This window comes from Haliotis cracherodii, unplaced genomic scaffold (genome assembly GCF_022045235.1).
Source record: "Haliotis cracherodii isolate W230 unplaced genomic scaffold, xgHalCrac1.p SCAF_13, whole genome shotgun sequence".
NCBI classification, from domain to species: Eukaryota; Metazoa; Mollusca; class Gastropoda; order Lepetellida; family Haliotidae; genus Haliotis; species Haliotis cracherodii.
Window position 1 is genome coordinate 7038851 of NW_027266268.1, and position 22392 is coordinate 7061242.

Below are 22392 nucleotides of genomic sequence, written 5' to 3' on the forward strand. Positions count from 1 at the left end.
GGGGAGGAAAAGGAATGAAATTTCCACTGTTTTAATCTAGTCATGGATAGCTCACCTGAACCCTCAATGGGCGACAAAGAGATCCGTACCCGTGGATCTACATGAGCGCCGAGGTACTTGCCTGATGTACCGGGGTCGATCCATGGTATTGCGCCTTCTTCAAGTATTCCATGAGTACATTTGTTTCCCGTCATTGGGTGTAACATGAAACAATATGACTTAAGCACGTTCAGCCATAGTCCATAATCACGAAAAAATGCATCCACCAGACTTAGGTCGGTTTGACGTCCTCCCATACCATCGCTTGCAAGACCCATATCATCAGCGTACCATATTGATTCGATATGACCTCCAACCCTGTCGAGTCGGTATCTAGTTCCTCTAGCATCGAGGAGACCAAATAAAGGATCTTTTGAAAGAATAAACATTAAAGGAGAAAGGCGATCTCCCAGCTTACCGCCTCTTGAATCTGAATCAGGGATGTGAGACCTCCTGGCGCAGTAAACCGTGCACTTGGACCAGGGTAGGGATCTTATACAATATTCAGAAGATGAGGATGAGCCCTATGTCTAACTAGTCTGTTCCTAAGGTGCGAATGCGACATCATGTTCAACGCTTTAGACAGAGCAAGAAGGGCTACAGCCAGGGCTCTACTTTTCCTCTTCGCATGTTCCATCAACAGTTGGATATTCCCTGCGCAGACATCTTAGTGAACCCACGCTGTCTCGGATGTAGTGTGAAACAAAATTTGAAACTTCATTTTGACTCTGTTGACTTAGAAATTGTAAATAGTTTTGTCTATCTTGGTATTTTATTCCATCGAAACCGTCGTTTTGTATGTGCATTTAAAAAGCTCGCTGATAGAGCTACAAAAGCCATGTTTTGTTTATTAAAAAGGGCACAGAATTTAAAGGACCTGTTGATTGTCTTCTCAAAGCCTTTGATGTTCTAATCTTGCATATTGTAACCTGTAGTTGTGAAACTTGAGGATACGAAAATCATTCCGAGTACATTTGAAATTCATTAAACTTGCCTTCAATCTAACACTCAACAACAGATTATATGCTGCATGGTGAATTTGGGAGATTTGCAATAAGTTTAATCATATATAAGAAAATTATTTCGTTTTGGCACAAATATATAAGTAATAATCGACCTGTTATAATATGTTCAACCCTAATATTGAAATACATAAATTCTATAAATAATACTAATAACATTAGAAAGAACTGGATGGAATCCATTAAGAGGTTATTAAACAGGTGTGGTCTTTCTGTAGTTTTTAATCAACCGGATTCTGTAAGTCACGGCTGGTTGGCCTCAAGAATTAAAAACATTTTAAAAGATCAATTTATTAAAAAATGGAATATCGATTTAACTAGAAGCTCCAAAGCTTGCAACTATAGAATTTACAAAACTCATTTCAAATTTGAAAAATATCATTATTATTCTCTTATCACCAGAAATCTTTACTCAAATTTTAAAGCCATTGTCGACGAGTTCCATTGCCTCTTTAGGTGTGAATATTTTGACCAGCGAAGAAAACATTAATTGATAACAGGTATCTCAACTGTACAAACATCATTTCCTTTAAGCATTTAATGTCAAATATGAGAACTTACAATCTTAAAAAACTATCTAAATTTGTAAAAATAATACTCTCTGTACTAAAGTAATCTACTGTTGCCATTTGATCACATTGTATTTTTGTATATATGTATGTTATCATGTTGCTCATATACCACCGGCTGGTGGTTTGAGTTAATAAAGAAATTGAAATTGAAACTGACTGCTTGAAAATGGCATTCGAGAAACCGGTTGAGTAAATTATATAGCTCATCTTTGGACTTTTGTATTTCATATATATACTCACACGCAAAAGAAACGCAAGTGGTTTTAAGCAAATAGGTAACAGACACGGAACCATGAATTGATACGAGTTTTAGCATGTAGTGAAGCCTGATGGTGCTATCACTATTTTGGGTTGCATTTTGGAAGCCCCGAGTAAAAACGCAACATAAAAAACGAATCGCCAAAACGCACCATTTCAATGAATATGTGGACATCATGCACCAATTTCTCGCGAAATCGAAAATTCACGAACTGTCACGAACTGTAGTGGGTATAAAACTGCGGCCGATTCTTGGACCTACCACTCCTTGGTCAAAAATGCGACGCCTAACTCAAATTCAGAGAAACCAGGCTATCGGACGTTTGGAAGCTGGAGAGATGTTGCCCGTCATTTCAACGTTAACATAACCACAATTTACCGTCTCCTGCATCGATACAATGCTACACAGACCACAGATGACCTTCCTCGGAGCGGTCGTCCTAGGGTCACCACAACTCGACAAGATCGGCAGATTACCCGTCAACACCAGCGACATCCGTTCCTAACTGCAAGCGAAAGTGCTCAATAGACCATAGGAACACATAATCGACACATTAGCCGGGACACTGTGATCCGACGTCTCCGTTCCAACAACATCAGATGTCGCCGACCAGCACGTCGTCCTGTTCTCCAATCACGGCATCGACAAGCACGACTTCAGTGGGCACAGGGTCATCACAATTGGCGTCATCGTGAGTGGAGGCGTGTCATCTTCTCTGATGAAAGTCGCTTTTGTGTCTCCCATGCAGCCGGAAGAGTCAGAATTTGGCGGCGTCGAGGTGATCGTTTCGCTGACAGAAACGTTGTGGAAAGGGATCCATGGGGTGGACCTACCGTCATGATATGGACAGGGATTGGACTTAATGCGAGACTTGGACCCGTGTGCTTTCTGAATGTTGGTCAAGGTCGGGGACACGGCGTCACTGCTCAGCGGTATATCGGTATATATATGTAATACTATTATAATCTTGTAACCCATGCCGGGTCGGCTCATTACAATGGCTGTCTGCCTGTGTTTTATTATATAATACCCCTAGAATGCAATTCATCATGATTCGATTGTATATAATCACTGGTTTCTTTTCTGGCAACTTTACGTAGTGGCGGTTTATAGAAGACATACTATGTAGGCTTCAATTTATCTTATAGCTTTCAATGGTGACAGGCATATTCATCACAATTTATGTATTTATTGACAATTGTACTTTTACGTTCATCACACTTAACAGTAGACGGTACCATCATCCTTTTAGAATACTTTGAAAACACGACAGGTAAGACATGCTGGTGTCGGCTCTTAATACATGTATATAGATAGACATTACATGAGGTTATCTTTTAGTCTTAATTAAATAGATAAACTAAATATAAAATGTTTGTTCCATAAATCACTTAAACAAAAACTTCGCATAAAATTATTTTTTTAATAGACCATATTAATAGTTATATATCTTATGCTATATTTTCGTGAAAGAGTCAGGTAACCAAATCACAACTTATCAATTACATACACACAATCTCATTAAAATCAGACCTTAGTTCTCGCTACCGCTAAACAAAGATCTTAGGACATCCCAGTAGAGGTCACGTCAGAACGACCTTTCATCCGACCAATCAGAGCGTCGCTTACCAGATCATGAAAGTGACAGTTGGAATGTGATTTCTAATCATACATCCTCAAAAAATTTAACACGGGGTGTTCCGAACGATAGTTACGGGTTTAACGACTGAATCCATACAATCTAGACCATTTATTAGCCATTCCAGAATGTTCTTTTTTCAGGTTTCAAATTTTTAATCGAGAATTTGTCAAAAATGTTTCGAAGCCTTGTCGCCAATTTGAAAATAATGCCGTAAAGCACGAGAAAGCTGCCTTCTGATTGGTCATTCCATTGGTCGGTCAAAGTTTGAGCAAGGTCGGTCTGAAGTGACCCGTAATGGGATGTCCTCAGATCTTTGTTTAGCGGTTGTGAGAACTAAGATCTGATTTTAATGAGATTGATACACCCAAATCGTAAGAGTATTCACTCAAAGACAACAGCGGGTTTGTCATTCACCTGTCAGAAAATCTAAAGTTAAGTAAAAAGGGTCGGCTGGCCCTGTCTACATCTTCCCGAGGCAAGTGAGTTGACTGACTACGAATGTCCAGTTTCCAGTCTGTTAACTCTCTTTCACTGCCAGACCCGTGAATATCCGTGGTAGAATAGGTCTTCAGCAACCCATGCTTGTCGTAAAAGGTGACTATGCTTGTCGTAAGAGGCGACTAACGGGATCGGGTGGTCAGGCTCGCTGACTTGGTTGATACATGTCATCGTATCCCAATTGCGTGGATCGATGCTCATGAGGTCAATTACTGGATTGTCTGGTCCAGATTCGATTATTTACAGACCGTCATCATAGAGCTGGAATAATGCTGAGCGCGGCGTTAAACAACAAACATGGAAACAAACAAATCTTGCTCTGCCGACAATGAGAGAACCTTCTTTTAAATCGAAATGACATAAAAGGTCATCAAATATGAACCAATCCGAGATATAGGACACTTTGGGGTCAACTGTTGACCCCTAACGGTGAACGGTGTGACACCTCTAATCTGATGGCGAAATGAGAATAATCGCTGAATTTCTTACAAATAGCCGTCTGGTTAGTGACGCGCATGTATGGATTAACACAATTACACACCTCTGCCTGTCGGCAAAATGAGGAAGAACCGATGAAATATTTCGCCATTCAAACCAGAAAACTTCGAATTAGCACCAGTTTACAAATTTCCTTTCATTCGACAAACACAGGTGGACGTACCTTACAAAACCCCTATTCATTTATGCTTGTAATCCCTACAAACAAGCCTAACACAATGGTATTGGTTAATCTCCTTACATAATCATTCTTCCGTGATAACAGTAGCTCACTGAGAACCAGGAAACAGAACAAACGAACTAATTAATCGCTAAATCCCCAGTGAGTAATCATTCAGTGTATCAGCTCAGCATGCCGGGTAGAGTTTCTACTGACTTAACTCTTGTTATTGCTTATCTAGAAGTTTTGGAACATAATCAGGCCTCTCCGATTTGAAGGTAAGAGGCGAGGGGTGAGCTGTGTACTGGACCATTTAGCTGTTGTAAGCTGTACACGTTTTGGGAGGATACCCTACAAAGGGCTCAGACTTTTATCCTTATTGAGAATCTCATTGGCACACTTGATATTTATTTTCATTTGAACATAATCATGTTTATGTGCAATTGAAAATAAATATCAAGAATATAAGAATGTTGCTGAGTGTGGCTATATATGAGTTTGAACAGCTGATTGTAAAATGTGTGTGATGTCATTAGCGACTTATTATCGACATACGCTGACGTAGCTTTGTAAACGCGAAGCAACATACCTCCTGGTTGAATACATAGTTCAATACAGAGTGCGTGTTTTCGTGCTTTCGCATTTACTGAAACATTCTAAGCGAACTTTTGCCAATTTTCACAAAACACACATGAAGTTATGCCACGAATGCTGACTCAGTGAAATGTCGAAATAACGATATTTACGACGTCCCAGCTTTAGAAGACACGATGTTTGCATTGCTTTGTGAATCATATCGCAGACCAGATACTTTCCCGAAAGTGGGAAGTACATGTTGATTTTCTATTTCACTTCAAAGTTAAGGTTGTACAAAGGGACATTGAGGTCCTTCCGATATTCAGGCGTAAACTCTCTTCTCACGTAATAATAATGATGATGATGATGATAATTATGACTGTTGCATATTTAGCCGGACCCCCCACCCCATACATGTAACATGTTTTCACGACCCCTCACCCCCACCCCTATAATAAATTACCAGTAAAATTTATAGAACTAGATTCGTGATGTGCGACTATTCGTATATCCGATCTCGTTATATCGAGAGAATTTTGAAATGGGGAATATGAAGGAAGAAGGAATTGTACTATGCACAATAAACGAAACTATCATAAATTATATCACAGGCGAATATGCTTGTCGTAAGAGACGACAAACGGGGTAGGGTGGTAAGACTGCCTGACTTAGTTGATGCATGTCATCGTATCCCAATTGCGTGGACCGATGCTCATGATGTCAATCAGTGGATTATCTAGTACAGACTCGATTATTTACAGACCGCCGACATATAGCTGGAATATTGCTGTAGTGCGGCGTTAAACAACAAACAAACAATCCATCAAACAATTAATCACATTTACAATTATACCTACTGATTAAATTTCGAAGTATCTAAATAAAAGAAGTTTATTCCTGCATGATGTACATGTGTACAGCTATGTTTACATTAAAATAGTACAAGCTAGTCCCAATCATTAAATCCAATCACCTCCTCCTTTAAATCATTAAGCAAGGCAGAACACGCTGAAGTCACAGCTCAACCTTCTTGATTAAAACTTAATATTCGCTCTCTTGACCCGCCACCGAAAGGTGGCGCTTCAATCACATTAGCAATTCATTGGCTACCGCCCCACTGGCGAACACAATAATCACATGACAACAAATCAAACTGTAACCATGGAGACAGGTGATGACGGATCCTATTAAGCGTTACATGACTGTACGGGCATTTTACAGCATCAAGGCCTTGTGCGCTCGTGACGGAGAAGTAAGTTACATATATTTGTAGTGATTGGTCATGTGTTCGTGTATGCCAAGAGATCTGTGTGAAAAGTTGTTACCTTGTCGGGTGGTTGGAATGTGTACTTTGCATGTATTCAACTGAGGTTACAACATCAGTGTAAACCGTTTGGCATTTGAGCAGTTTTAAGTGATGGTTGGAGTGTTTCGTGTAGCCTCGATACGGATACTAGGACAAGTACAACATTTCCTTCCGTGGCGATGACTGTTAACGCAAGTAAGTATGTGTGTTAGTGCACCCCTGAATCGATGAGATAATGTCAAGTAGTGTATAAGCATCCTTGTCGTCCGTGTTAGTGCTGAGTAAATATCTAGTAGTGAATATGTATAAGCATCCATGTCGTCCGTGTTAGTGCTGAGTAAATATCTAGTAGTGAATATGTATAAGCATCCATGTCGTCCGAGTTAGTGCTGAGTAAATATCTAGTAGTGAATATGTATAAGCATCCATGTCGTCCGTGTTAGTGCTGAGTAAATATCTAGTAGTGAATATGTATAAGCATCCATGTCGTCCGTGTTAGTGCTGATTAAATATCTAGTAGTGAATATGTATAAGCATCCATGTCGTCCGTGTTAGTGCTGAGTAAATATCTAGTAGTGAATATGTATAAGCATCCATGTTGTCCATGTTAGTGCTGAGTACATATCTAGCATTGAATATGTATGTTAGTCTTTGGTAAAAACATTCGTCGCACCCGTGTTAGTGCTGAGAAAATATCTAGTTGTGAATATCTTTGTACGTCTTTCGCATAAACAGTCATGACATCCGTGTTAGTGCTGAGTAAATATCTTGTAGTTTCGAGAACACACGTGTGATTATGTGACCAACTGATGGTTTGCAGTATGATGAGTACATTTCAGCCAGTAGTAGTGGAAATTCCTATAATTAACAACTGGGATGAAATGGTGTTCGTGTAGGAAAATGGTCATGACATCCGTAAATCTCTCTTGAAGGTTCCTGAAATTGTGGGACATTTTAGGAAACCTATTTTTCCCCAAGAATGGTTCTTAAATTTAAGGCCCTCGCCTTGTCTGCAAATTTCAAATTTAAGAACATGCGATTTTTTTCTGATTTACTGGAGTCTTGTTTCTGTTTTGGCCATAAACAGACGTCCGCGCTACTTACTTACTTACTTATACTGGAGATTTAACGTGCGCTTTCCGACTGCAAGCGTATGTCGCACACGGGCCCGGCAGGCCATTTAATGTGTTTCCAAAAAGGGGAAAAATGAGTTTGTGCAACCCAGGATGGGGGCTTTAGGGGTTGCTTATATAGTAATTTTGAAATTTTGAGATTTGGAAAGAATGCCAAGAGTGGGTGGGGGACGAACTAGGGGAGCTGTGTGTGTTGGGTGGATGTTAGATAAGGTAGTTTTGGTTTTAATATTTTATTTGGGATTTAAATGCGACTAATTAGTCCTGTCCGCGCTAGAGCTGAGTAAAGTTCTTATAGTCTGGTGAACATATAGCATGAGCTCACTGTGCCCTCACCTATTGTTTATATGGTGACATAATGAGGTATTAGCTATGGACTGTGCAGGTGGCGGCACGTCCTTGTTTCGCCTACACTGTTAGTAAGCCAATTTCACACTCTATTGCACACACGTCACACTACCTCCAACCTTCGCAAACAATGTCATTTAACTTAAGCAAATGTCCATAGGTGAATCCCCGATATCTAAGAAACTTTAATCGTTCAGGGTCGTTGAATGATGTCCCGATATGAAGTGATGACAGCGTTAGAAGTGATGATTGTCGCTGGACAATCCTTATGTTCTTAAATCTATTACCGTCGTATTCAAGTCCACCTTGGGAGTAAGCAACAAACTAAGCATTACGTTGTGCATAAGCCATTTGCTATAACGATGGCAATATGTTGTTGTTGTTGTTGTTGCTTTAATTGTGTTTGAGAGGTCGCCTTCTGCCTTAGCAACTGACCTGTCCCTCTTTGGGACTTATGTGTGTGAGCAGGGTACAAATATCTTTTGCGGGTTTTGGTATTCATAGAATTTCTGTTTTTGTATTGATATGATTTCTATTTTCGTATATTGACATTATTTCAATTTTGTCTTTGGCTGCTCTGTTTGTATACGTTCGAGTGTCCATCTGGGTTTATTAAACCGCTGATAACATAATTGTTTTAAATACTATCATCCAGAGATTTGCATCTATGTCGGGCAGACATTTGTAGCTTTTATCGATTTTTCGAAGGCATTCGACTCGGATCTCTTGAAAAAGAGTGTAAGAGAGTTGGGTTTAACACCGCTTTTAACAGTATTCCAGTTATATCACGGCGTGTCAGGTTTATGTGGGAGGAAAGCCCGAAGTGATGCAGGTCTCAGACGTTTACCACTTTGGTGAAACCCACGAGCACGGGTATGGTGCTGACAAACCTAGAAACATAATTGGGGCGAACTGGGATTCGAACCCACAATCATAGCTTTATGGCGTGGCCTAGGGACGCAACTGTGCACAGCTAATTGCGGCGCCTTAGACGATTGAAAAAGAGAGGGATCAGTAATAGGATGAGTAGCTTGCTAAAAGCTATTTATGATGGTGTCAACGCATGCGAATGTAATTTAGGCGTCAGACAGGGACGTGGCTTAAGTCCTTTTATGTTTCAGTTCTTTGTCAATGAATTTGTACAATAAGTAGAACAGGAAGGTTTGACCGGAGTACAAATACACATATTTCTTCTGCTATTTGCTGATGATTTAATCCTTGCTTTCACAACGGAATAAGGATCATTACACTAAAATAAAAGAGTTGTTATAAATAAATTATGTCTACTTTGTCATCCGTTAACTACCTACCTACCTGAACACACATCTCGTGTCTCTCAAGTCCGTCTTTCACTAACGATTCTGGTTCAACGGGTAGCCACCTACAAGTGTTGTTGTTGTTTAACTCCGCACAATATTCGAGCTACATGTAGGCGGTCTGTAAATAATGGAATCTGGACCAGACAATCCAGTGACTGACGTCATGAGCCCCGATCTACGCAATAGTCTAGAGTCTATATCTACCCTCCCTATCTCTCTCTCTTTCTCTCTCTCTCCCTCTTTCTTTCTCTCACTCTCTCTTTCTTTCTCTCTCTCCCGCTCTCTCTCTCTCTCTCTTTCTCTCTCTCTCTGTTTATAAAACATCTGGTAATATGATATGCTAATGACAGTAACCCTAGATGGTCTACGAAAAAGTTTAACTAGATTTTAGGAACACTAGTACTGCAATACATAGAAACTCACAGTAAATGTAGGCAGTATCCTCGTACTGTTCAACACGAGGGCATGTCTCTCTCCAGAGGTCGGAATCTGACACAGTATATATTTCTGTACAGTGTTGAGTTACATAAGGTAATCTAGACGATTTGTAATCCATGCGTAACAGCGGCCAATTGTGTCATTGTCCAGAACAGAAATTCATTACTTAATATTATGACATATATAGCAGTCAGTCGATTACCTCCTGGGTCGTGTCGGTAAGCACATTCATTAGTCCCATGTCAAGGGCGATGCCATTGTCTCTCCGTCTGTCCATTGTCCATTATATATATAGATATATGTAACTACAATACTGAATAGATCCCAACGCAGTATTCTCAGTAAATTACGCTGTGGCACTTTGCCTTTAGAAATAGAACTTGGTAGATTTACTAGCCCTACACCACTGCAAAATAGGACATGTAGGTTTTGTAATACTGATTGTGTGGAGGATGAAGTTCACTTTTTGATCTGTTGTAGTTTTTACTCAGATTTAAGGTACGACTTGTGGCTGGAAATAATTAGATCAGAACCATTGTTTATTACTCTATCTCCTGTTCACCAGGCCGTGTTCCTTTTACAAAGCAAGAAGTTTATAAAACCCCTAGCCGCCCCAGTAAGGCAAATGTACTTGCGACGTAGGAGTAGCCTTAGCAGGTAATATTTGCCTTATATATCCATAATATTAGTATCATATTACAGATTGTACTGCCATTATGGCTTTGTATGTATCGTCTTTATTTTTTTCATTTTATTATGTACTGTATTGTGCTGTGTGTCTCATAGGCCTGTTGGTCGGATGTTGTATATTTTATCAAAGTTTTTAATTTTGTCCTCTATTGTTGCACATCATTAATATATAATATGTGCGCAATAATAAACTATTTTTCTTCTTCTTCTTCTATATATAGACAACACAATTAATAAGATTTTTGCTGATGGTCTTATTGTACTTGTTCATGGATGTTACTGCATCATATCCATGTTGATGTCGTATCTTATTAATTTTGTTGTCCTTACATGTACATATATATGCTCTCAGCCTCATGGCATTCATTCACCCGATGAAGGTGTAAGCATATACTCCTCATAAAAGCAATTGAGATCCATATATTTTCTTCCTTGCAAAACATTCCAATACGAACATAGAAGTCTTATCTTGACAACGGTATAAGGACCTATGCAGAAACGTCGCTTTCCACAATATTAAAGAAGTTGTTATCCATGAATTGTGTCTACTTTGTCATCCATCAACTTCTAAGTAACTCATGAATACCCCACTCAGACACAGTAGACTGACTCCGAGCCGAACAGTCCATGTTTTGAAGAATGTTGAAATATTTTACCCTTCGTGGTGTTTAGTAGGCATATTGAGAAGTTGTAGCTTTGGAAAAGTTTAAATGCCCTAAGGATATGGAAGTGTTCAATCACTCTCAAAATACACGTCGCCTCATGTAACGGGTATAGCCTGTATTCATATCATCTACTGGTCACCAATCCTCTCATTCTATTTCGGTTAATCCTCACATTGCTGGCCGCTTCACATAACATGTGACCCTGTGTTGTGTACGGTTGGTGGACTCTTGGCCCCGAGTAATAGGAAGCCAGGTCAAGGGAAGGCAGGACTGTAAGCCTTATTATTGGAGTGCTTTCACTTTGCCGGCAGGTATTGTTCTCATATGTAATTCACGAGACCGAGATAATCCCGGGAGATACCACAATGCCTATGTAACAGGAGCTTAGTATAACCTACGGTAATAACCATGTCATTGTTGTTACAAGCATGGATGGCGTGTCAAGGCAACATGAAAAAGCCCCAAAGCGATTTTTCAAACAAGAGCTTACTATTTTACTGCAAATTGTGTGTATGTCGGCTACTTCCGGTAGGGCAGGACATGCTTACCCTTTTCGCGACCACCTGTTGCCACAACTGTTTTTCAGTGGCCCATTCATATAATTTCTATTGCTAATTTGCCCTTCAGGCCAAGTGCAAACTGTTTCGGCAGAAAATCTAGGCTGGTTTTTCTCTTGCATTGACAATGTATATGGTTTAAACCTATTTTTATTTCAACTGAAAATTGGTATCGGCAAACAAGACAGCCTTTATTTGAATACCTCTCTCTACATAGAAATCACATAGAAATGAGGTAATAAAGATGGTCAAGGCGTTTACAAAATATTTACATAAAATACCTTGGTGGTCAGTTATCGAGCATGATCAGCAGAGTCAGAGTTTGATAGTCAGAGTAATGCTTTTTTTGTAGTATAAAGTACTACACAATGTACATAAGGTACATATATATTATATTGAGAGTTTGGTGTATTATTTAATTTTAAATCTACCCGAATTTGTGATGAAAGTATGGACAGATAGGGACATTTCTTGATTTGTTTCAGATCATAGGCCTTTACGTCCGTATAGTACTGTATTAATATCATATCTTTTTATACAATATAACAAGTTGCTTCTAATTTGATCATAATTGCAACAAACAAAGAAGCAGTGTAGCGGGTCTGTAGTGGTGACCACAGGAACAACCAGGGCTGTCAGTTATGAATTTGTCGAATTTATGTCCGTTTAGGTTCCTACATCCGAGTCTGAGACGGCAGTGGATAATTTGACATAATTTGGTTCCAAAATCTGTGTTAAAGAAATGTTTGTTATTGTTATTGCATGATAATACATTTGGAAAAGATTTAACATCTTCAGATAGATTAATCCATAATTTTGTGGAGTTAGGTATAAAGGATTTTGCGTTGTGTTCAGTCTTACATTCTATTTATTTGGAGGTCTGAGGAGTTTCTGCGGATGTATCACTGCGAGTGTTAACTTAGTCTGAAATAAGGTTGCAAAGATAAGCTGGTGCTAAATTGTTTGACATTTTGTAGAATAAAGTTAAAGATTGACCTTTGCGCCTCAGTGGCAAAGGTTTCAGATTTGTTTCCGTATACAATTTTATATATCGTGGCGTATGCCCCGTGTCGGACCACGTATGGTTCCACGAGCATCCAGATTTAATATTTCCAGTGTCAGTTCTTGATCTTTAGTAGAGTAATTCCAAAATATACTACAATAATCGAATATTGGTAAGATGAATGATTTATACATAATTTCGAGACTCTTCATGGAGAAACTGTGTTTTGAATTTCTAAAACAGTTTATCATCGGACTGACCTTTAATACAATACTGTCTATATGAGAATGCCAGTGAGTATCACGCTGGAGAACTACGCCTAAATGTTTATGCATATCAACTTCTTTAACAATGATTCCACCCATTTGGAGATTTGGTTTTTACTAATGGTACCGTCTTGCGGGAGAATGAAATACTTTCGGTTTTGTCAGGGTTAAACTTCACTTGCCACGCTTTAGCCCAGTTGGAGATTTCGATCAGATCATTGTTTAATGTTGAGGCTACTGTGCTTGGGTTTTCAACAATGATATACAAAGCGGTATAACGGTATCAATACTGAGCTCTATGTCATTGTTAAAAGATTCGTCAATTTATTTCTAGTGTGAATGTCGTGTATCAGTCCTGAGGATAGTACCAATCAGCACATTTTGACTTTTACATGTCGTCTTTACCCACACCGCCTCAAGCCCGGGTAGTTCTAAGTCATACATTCGTCGTGCATCCAGTGTGTCCTTTACGTAGTTTTCTACACCACCTCCCCGTTGCTCTATCTTTCCTGGAAGGAGTAGACCCGTGAAGATCCGGGGTAGAATAGGTCCTCAGCAACCCATGCTTGCCATAAATGGTGGCTTTGCTTGTCGTAAGAGGCGACTAACTGTCGGTTGGTCAGGCTCGCTGACTTGGTTGATGTCGTTTCCCAATTGCGTGGATCGATGCTCATGTCGTCAATCACTGGATTGTCTGGCCCAGACTCGATTATTTACAGACCACCGACATATATAGCTGGAATATTGCTGAGTGCGGCGTTAAACAACAAACAAACAAACTAAAAGGAGTATGGAAACCCAGCAATTCATGATCATGATTCATGATCTAATATATTAGAATGCAGCCAGGTTTCTGTGATACAAATTATATCATTATCATGAAATTTAATATCGATTATATCAGTTTTGTCTTTCAAACTAAAAACATTTAAATGAACTATTTTTGGCAATTTATCTGCACCAGGCCTTGAGTTTGGTTGCACATCCCCACAGCATAGAATAATTGGTGTTATCATTAGTGAAATCTGCATGTACAGTACAGTAATATACAATTGTGAGATATTTAATCAAGCTTGTGTTTAATATTATGAAGAATATTTCCTAGGAACCCCCCACAGCTTGCCTATATTGTACTGAATTAACCGGCATCGTCAAACATTATCGGATATTATTTTATAACAGGCTTCCTGTGGGCTGGCTTACAATGGTAAATTATTGAGTATATACTTCCGGAACTGTATATGATTGATAAACTGACCCCCATGTAACCAAACTGATAACAAGAGACGGAAGATCTGCCTATTGCAGCGTAATAAAGAGAGAACAATACTGTCGGCAATATGCAACTTGGAAGAATAAAAGACATCGAAATGAAGGAACTCTATGAAGTCTAATCAAAGGAAAAATACACAACGGAGGAAGGGCAAGTTACGCAAGCTTTGATCATTGATTAAATAACTCATAAATAATACAACATGAAGGAGTGAATGAATGGGTGGGCGAATAAGTGAATGATCAGCCAATCAGTAGTACCCCATGGAGATTACATAACTGAATCATTCACGCGGAAAGCATGTGCACTGATGTGCCACTGCCCCGTAAGAACTCATTGTGGGTCAGATTTGCAAATACTCAGGTTATGGATACCAGCTGCTATCCAGATGAATTGTGGTGAGTCTATTGATAAGCTAAAAGTCTTTATGTAATTGTGAACAATATATTTAAAAATAACCAATTGCTAATTTTGATGTGTTTCTAGAAACACCTTAGACGACATATCGGACATAAGTCATACGGTGTTAGACCATATCTCTCTTGTGTGAGGGGGCACGGGTGACCCGGTCGTCTTAGGCGCCGCAATTAGCTGTGCAGAGTTGCGTCCCTTGGGCACGCCAGAAACCTATGAGTGTTGGTTCGAATCCCGGTTCGCCCCAATTATGTTTCTAGGGTTGTCAGCTCCATACCCGTGCTCGTGGGTTTCACCGAAGTGATCACTTCGGGCTTTCCTCCCACATTAAGCTGACACGCCGTGATATAACTGGAATACCGTTAAAAGTGGCGTTAAACCCAACTCATTCACTCACTCATCATATTAGAGTCACCACTTGATGGTCTATAAATTCCAGATAAACAAACATGTCACCTTAAGTGGAGTCTGTGTATGAATCATATTAGAGTCACCACTTGATGGTCTATGAATTCCAGATAAAACAAAACATGTCACTACCTATTGGTAAACTAAACATCTGACTGTTTCAATGAAATCTGTAAATGGATCATATATGAGGTCGCCACGTGTTGGTCTATGAATTCCAGATAAACAAACATGTCACTGCTTTGAATTAGATATGTACATGAATTATATTGAGGTCACCACCCGTTGGTAAATACATCCAAATAAACTAAGCTTGTCACAGTTTCAAATGAAATCTGTAAATAGATCATATTTGAAGTCACCACTAGTTGGTCTGTGAATTCCAGATAAACAAACATGTCACTGCTTTGAATACAATATGAACGTCACGTGTATTGTAATCACCTCCTATGGGTTGATAAGTTCCAAATAAACTAAGCATGTCACTGTTATAAATGAGATTTGTAAATGAATCATATTTAAGTAACCACTAGTGGATTCCAGATAAACAAAAGTGTCACTGCTTTCAGTGGAATCTGTGTTAAGAATTGAACATCTTTTTGGATGGGTTCATTGAAGTGTGAACCATTTCACTGGTTGAACTGTGTTAACGAGCTAAACTCCAAATATCAGATCACGTGACAACCCATTCATCCGATCAGCATGAAAGAAACAGTGTAAACTTTAAGGTATGAAATTATTATGAATTATATTAAGGTCATCACTTGTTGGTTCGCTCGTCAAGCCGAAGACCCGGGTTCGATTCCCGACATGGGTACAATGTGTGAAGCCCATTTCTGGTGTCCCCCGCCGTGATATTGCTGGAATATTGCTAACAGCGGCGTAAAACCATATTCACTCACTTACTCGTCACTTGTTGGTATATGAATCCAGGTAAAGATGTCACTGGCCTGAATGAAATAAGAACTGTACATTAATTATATTGGGGTCACCACCTGTTGGTAAACATAGACATGTCACTGTTTCAGATGGAATATGTAAACATTAAAGTCACCACTAGTTAGTCTACGAAATCCAGATAAAGAAGCGTGTCACTGTTATTGTGTGGAATCTGCATATGAATCATCATGTCAAAATCAACACTTGTTGGTGTGTGAATTTCAGTTACGCACACATATCACACTTTAAATATGCATATAAAGTTTATTGTGTGTTTGTTGTTTAACGCCACTCACAGCAATATTCCAGCTATATGACGGCGGTCTGCAAGCAATCGAGTATGGACCAGACAATCCAGTGATTGATATCATGAGCATCGATTCACGCAATTAGGATACAATGACACGTATCAACCAAGTCAACGAGCCTGACAAGCGACAAGCACAGTCGACTTTTACGGCAAGCACGGATGTCTGGCAATGAAAGTAAATGATTTATGTGGCAAGAACGTTTAAGAGCATGACAGAAGGAACCGATTTTGGAGGCGTACTAATTAGCGTTTTATGGACATGCTTATCGAGCCAGGCTTGTGAAACAAATCCTCCAAACAGCAAATCTTCCTTGTCATGCCATGGCCAGTGCTCAGTCCTGACCTTTTGCCCATTGAACCCGCCATTGGCGTCATTGGCAGACGTGAACGTAACCGTCAAAGTCCACGCAACACTAAATGAACTCGGTGTTGCTCTCAATGATGAGTGGAACAGCATGAGTTAAGCTGACATTGGTCGACTCACACCAGGCATACGTACATGTCTGGCCAACAGATGTGATTTTACCCGATATTAGTGACGTTGCCTGCAAACTGATATTGCGAATTTAAACCTAGACCTATTTAACGACCTCGTGCGCCACCATCACATCACACCAACCATTAGAACCCATTAGATCTGATCGCCTACTTCCCAACAGATATGATCATATAATTACTATTTGCCAATATTAATAGATCAGAAGATATGCCTTGATGATTCGACTATCCCGTACTCTTTTTTTCGGCATATTATATAAGCAACAAAAATGGAATTTCCCTGATCTGTTTTAGGGAGTAGTTTTTTTTAACCATGCACAGTGTTTGTACTTTCTGTAACAGTTACTATCTGTTCCATATCTGAAAAGCTGTCACGGCAAATAAGCTTTCCTATCTTCTCTACCAATTTCCAAACATTAATAGCATCACTTGGATTATATAGATAGCGGCAGCATTCAGACACCGATACTATCATACATTACGAATAAATTGAAAATAACCCCGATGTCATTCAAAACGATCGACATGTGTACCTATATTACAATAGGTTATTCTAACTGTATTATTTTAAATTAATGAATTTCACTCCAAACATATTATTGGGGAAAAATCGTTCATTTCTTATTTTTTATAACCTCGAAAAGAGAACTTTTCCAACGATTGCTATTAATTGTATCAATATAAACCGTCAGTGCTGTGGCTTCACAGAGTTGTGTTTGTGACAGGTACAGTAGACTACGGTTATAACGAACTCAAAGGGACCACTAATTTTAGTTCGCAATTACCGTAGTTCGTTATAAACATATATACAGCATATATACAACAAATGTCTGGGACCTAAAATAAGTTCGTTATATCAGTCAGTTTGTTATAAGCCTGTTCGTTATAAACGTAGTTTACTGTAAGTGGGTCGGGTTTAATGCCGATTTGAACAAAATTTCAAATGCTGCTTAACTGAGGGGGAAATGTTGCAAATATTAGATGCTCGGCCTTCTAGGGAATCTCACGATCTTGGGTAGAGTGCTGCCAAACACAGTTTCATAATTGGGATTCCTAACAAGCCCAACTCTGTAAGTGAGAAATCATGCAATCTCATTAAAATCAGATCTTAGTTCTCGCTACCGCTAAACAAAACTCTGAGGACATCCAACTAGGGGTCACGTCTGAACGACCTTTCATCCGACCAATCAGATCGGGGCTTACCAGATCATGAAAGTGACAGTCGGAATGTGATTTCTAATCATGCAACCTCGAACACTTTAACACGGGGTATTCCGTACGATAGTTACGGGCTTAACGACTGAATCCATACCATCTTGACCGTCAATTAGCCATTCCAGAATGTTCTTTTGTTCAGGTTTCAATTTTTTTATCGAGAACTTGTCAAAATATTTTTCGAAGCGTAGTCGCCAATTTGAAATTAATGCCGTAAAGCACGAGAAAGCTGCCTTCTGACTGGCTAATGTCGACTTCTTGTCAGTCATTCCATTGGTCGGTCAAAGTTTGAGAAAGGTCGGTCTGACGTGACCCGTAATGGTATGTCCTCAGATCTTTGTTTTGCGGTAGCGAGAACTAAGATCTGATTTTAATGAGATTGGAAATCAAGAGTGAGTGGGTGAGTGAGTTGGGTTTAACGCAGCTTTTAACAGTATTCCAGTTATATCACGGCGTGTCAGCTTAATGTGGGAGGAAAGCCCGAAGCGATGCAGGTCTCTGACGTTTACCACTTCGGTGAAACCCACGAGCACGGGTATGGTGCTGACAAACCTAGAAACATAATCGGGGCGAACCGGGATTCGAACCGGGATTCGAGCCCACAATCATAGATTTCTGGCGTGCCAAAGGGACGCAACTCTGCACAGCGAATCGCGGCGCCTTAGACGACTGAGTCACCCGTGCCCCCGGAAATCACGAGACTCGGTTTGATTCCAGAAGTAGAATCATCTCGCCACTTCGGACCTAAACCATGTTATGGTTGATAATTGCTCTATGATTTTGCATAATGACCTATAGTTGAGTCAGTTAAAATGCTCGTTCAGAATGGCCAGTGAATTTCGGGAACAACTGTGGAGACAATAGCGTGACGTCATGATAATGGTTTAAAGACAGCAAATTGCGGCACTTTAGTCTCCAGGGCTTTCCGTGCCCCTGCCTACGTTATAGCCGATTGTAACTTATTAATAACCAATACTTATCCTGGTACGTTTTTTTCCCTAGAGATGACGTTCCGGATACCAATGAGTTGGAAGTTCAGCAATCGCCATCTCCTCCCCATCACCGCCCTCAACCTTTGCGTCCTCATCACCATCTTCTTCATCTTTGACGTCATCCCCGTCTCCAGAAGAAAACACCGTGAGATCAGAAAGACCGCGCCCTACCCACAAACATCTTCCAGCCCCTTGGTCGAGGACCACGACACCTCTAAATGTAGCGATGCCTGTCCTGTTCCGTCTGTACCCCCATGTCCGAGGGACGCCGTCAACCCCTTGTATGTGTTTTACGGTCACCAGGAACTACTTTCCTCACCGGAAGTGTTTACACCGAGGCGTACTGTCATTACGCCGCTTAACTACCTTTTCTCCATAAAAAGCAACGTCTGTCCTGATAAAAGTAGTCCTCTGTTGTTGATTATGGTTCTTTCTGTGCATGACCATATAAGGGAAAGAAATAGCGTACGAAACACTTGGGGGAGCGTCGCCCGTGATAAACCATGGCCTAAGAGAAAGTTATTCGGCGAAGCAAAATTGGTGTTTCTTCTGGGGACTCATGCGAATGAGAAATTAAATGAGAAAGTTCGCGCAGAAGCGGAAGTGCACGGCGACATTGTAATGGCGAACTTCACAGAATCGTACTACAATTTGACGTTGAAGGTACTGACTGGGTACAAATGGATGAAGATGTTTTGTCCGGGTGCACAGTTCGTGATGAAGATTGATGAGGACTCGTTCCCTGATATTCCCAGAATAACGAACCTTCTAGTTTCCATTGAAATGCAGAACACGATTTTCGGACCGCTAGCCTTCTCTGAACCGGTTGATAGAAAGATCCCAAAAGCCAAAGTGTCCCAAGACGCTTATCCAGCTAAATGGTACCCTCCTCACGTTAAGGGTAACATGTACGTGATGCCAAACGCTCTGGCTTTGAATATCCTCAATGTGTCTGTGTATTTCCCATACGTTAACATTGAAGATGCTTTCATCACAGGAATACTCGCCAAGCATTTCAACGCCCATCATTTGAACATACCTGCTTCGCTGTATAATAGACATCCCAAGGGAGAGCTTAACGTGTGTAGCTTTGTGTTTGAGAAGACAATACTAGCACAGCAAATATCCCCTGAATTGGCCGAGAGATTCTGGAGACGAATTGTTAGTCCTGAACTTTGTGGAATTCTTTGAGATAACTGGACCCGAATGAAACGATATTTTTATACACACATTTATACGAATGAAATGTGGAAGTACAGGGTCCCTTCCCAACAAGTCCAACCGAGAACATCGGATGTGCGACAGGCACAACAGTCACGACTTCTCTGTGGACCTAAGAAACACGCATGACTTGAAAAAAAGAGGACAAGAATATGTTCTGTGGTGTTCTGGTTATCGTGAGCTGTAATGGAGGTATCATTCCGGCAGCACAAACATAAATCAGAGAAAGTAATCATGAACACTTTATATTTTATCTAGAAATAATGAGGAGAAATTTGTTTTGTTTAACAAGCCATATTCATTCAATGAAATGGAAATGCTTTCTTAATGTCAATGGAAATGGTTTATGATCTATTTTACCCTTCCTTGGTTGCGTGATGATCTAAGGTTGACACTGCAGAAAAGGTACACGCTCCCGGTGTCAATACGTTATGTCTCTCCGTCCTACATGTTGTTGTTTGTTTGTTTGTTTGTTATTTTGTTGTTTAAGGCCGCACTTGGCAATATTTTAGCTATATAACGACGGTCTGAAAATAATCGAGTCTGGACCGGACAATCCAGTGATTGACATCATGAGCATCGAACCACGCAATTGGGGTCGATGACAAACATCAACCAAGTCAGCGAACCTGACCACCCGATCCCGTTAGTCGCCTGTTACGACAAGCATAGTCGCCTTTTACGGCAAGCATGGGTTACTGAAGATATATTCTAACCGGATCTTCACGGGTCCGTCCTAATTGTGCATACGTAAACGTAATCCATCACTTGTACTTAACGTCTAAAAATATACATTACCTGTGTAATGATCACCCTCAAATAACCTTATATTTTGTTGTTGTTTCTGCAATGCTGGATTTTTAAGATTATTGTCCATGAGATGTTTCTGTTCGTAATAATAATGTTTCTGTTCACAATAAAAATGTGTTCAGGTATAAAACAGGTGCTCGACATATTTTGTTTTAAAGTTTTTAGGATTATTCTTTGGCCATAAGAGGGACATTATCTTTTCCGTTCTGCTTTTGCTGCAATACTGGATTTGAAGATTATTGTCCATGAGATGTTTCTATATGTATACACTGTAAAAATGTATTTGAGTAAAAACAGGTGCTCAACATATCTTGTTTCAAAGTTTTGGGGATTATGTTTTGGTCATGAGGAAACAAAGGATTTGTGAGTTTTAGCTAAACATCTTTAGGAACTATAACACATACAATGGACTAGCACCTCACTACATACCCACAACATTCATGTTCAGAACAAAAGATGTGGAAAAAAGTAAATAGGGGCATTCTTTAGTTATCGCCGCCCCTTCGAGAGTCAACACGAGGTACGTACGTTCGCATATACTGTCAAACCTAGAAACATAATCGGGGCGATCCGGGGTTCGAGCCCACAATCATAGGTTTCTGGCGTGTCCAAGGGACGCAACTCTGCACAGCTAATCGCGGTGCCTCAGACGACTGGACCACCCGTGTCCCCCAGTCGACTGTAGATGTAGAGTGTTAGCGTCTTCTGTCTTGTTATTCAGTATGAGACACAATCAAAAAACAACTTATATCAGCGAGCTTCTTGAAGAGTACGTGCCTAGGAGATCTCTCAGATCAAGCTGCCGGTCCCTACTCTCTGTGCCTAGTGTTAGAACGGCGACTTTTGGAGGTCGGAGTTTCGCCAAAGTTGCCCCTGAGCTATGGAATAGGCTGCCATTGGATATCAGGAACATTGACAGACCTACTTTGCTCCGATCAAGACTCAAAACCTATCTTGTCACCAAATCCTTGTGTAGACTCAAATGAAGCGCTTTTGAGCAGTTCTTCGAACTGGATACCAGCGCTTTATAAATCTGTAGTTGACAGCGGTCACAAACACATGCAAAGGCGAGTCAATTGTTCACCTAAAATACGGGAACATATGGCACAAGTCAAAACAGGGAAATACATAATTTTCGTCACTGATGCGCCACATTTGGGAATGTCCTCCACATGTCTATCATAAAACTGTTTAAACTCTTTACTGAGGCCTTGAATGTTGTAACCGTCAAACAACTTTTGAGCAAGTGTCGTGTGAGGCTCCTTGACATCTCCGTAGAACGAGCATGGTCGATTGTACATCAAAAGGTTTGAAATACAGA

At 40.1% G+C, this 22392-nt stretch overlaps 1 protein-coding gene across 2 annotated transcripts; it reads left to right on the forward strand.

Annotated features, from left to right (window-relative positions):
* Positions 1–6428: 6428 nt before the first annotated feature.
* LOC139458822 (beta-1,3-galactosyltransferase 5-like) lies at positions 6429–21252 on the forward strand. 2 transcript variants are annotated; one of them, XM_071240248.1, is made up of 2 exons: positions 6429–6518; positions 19051–21252. In XM_071240248.1, the coding sequence occupies exon 2, from the start codon at positions 19053–19055 to the stop codon at positions 20229–20231; it is 1179 nt and encodes a 392-aa protein (XP_071096349.1). In that variant the 5' UTR covers positions 6429–6518; positions 19051–19052; the 3' UTR covers positions 20232–21252. The 2 variants fall into 2 exon arrangements, with proteins under 2 accessions (XP_071096349.1, XP_071096348.1); XM_071240247.1 differs by lacking the exon at positions 6429–6518 and adding an exon at positions 6742–6767.
* The last annotated feature ends 1140 nt before the right edge of the window (positions 21253–22392 follow it).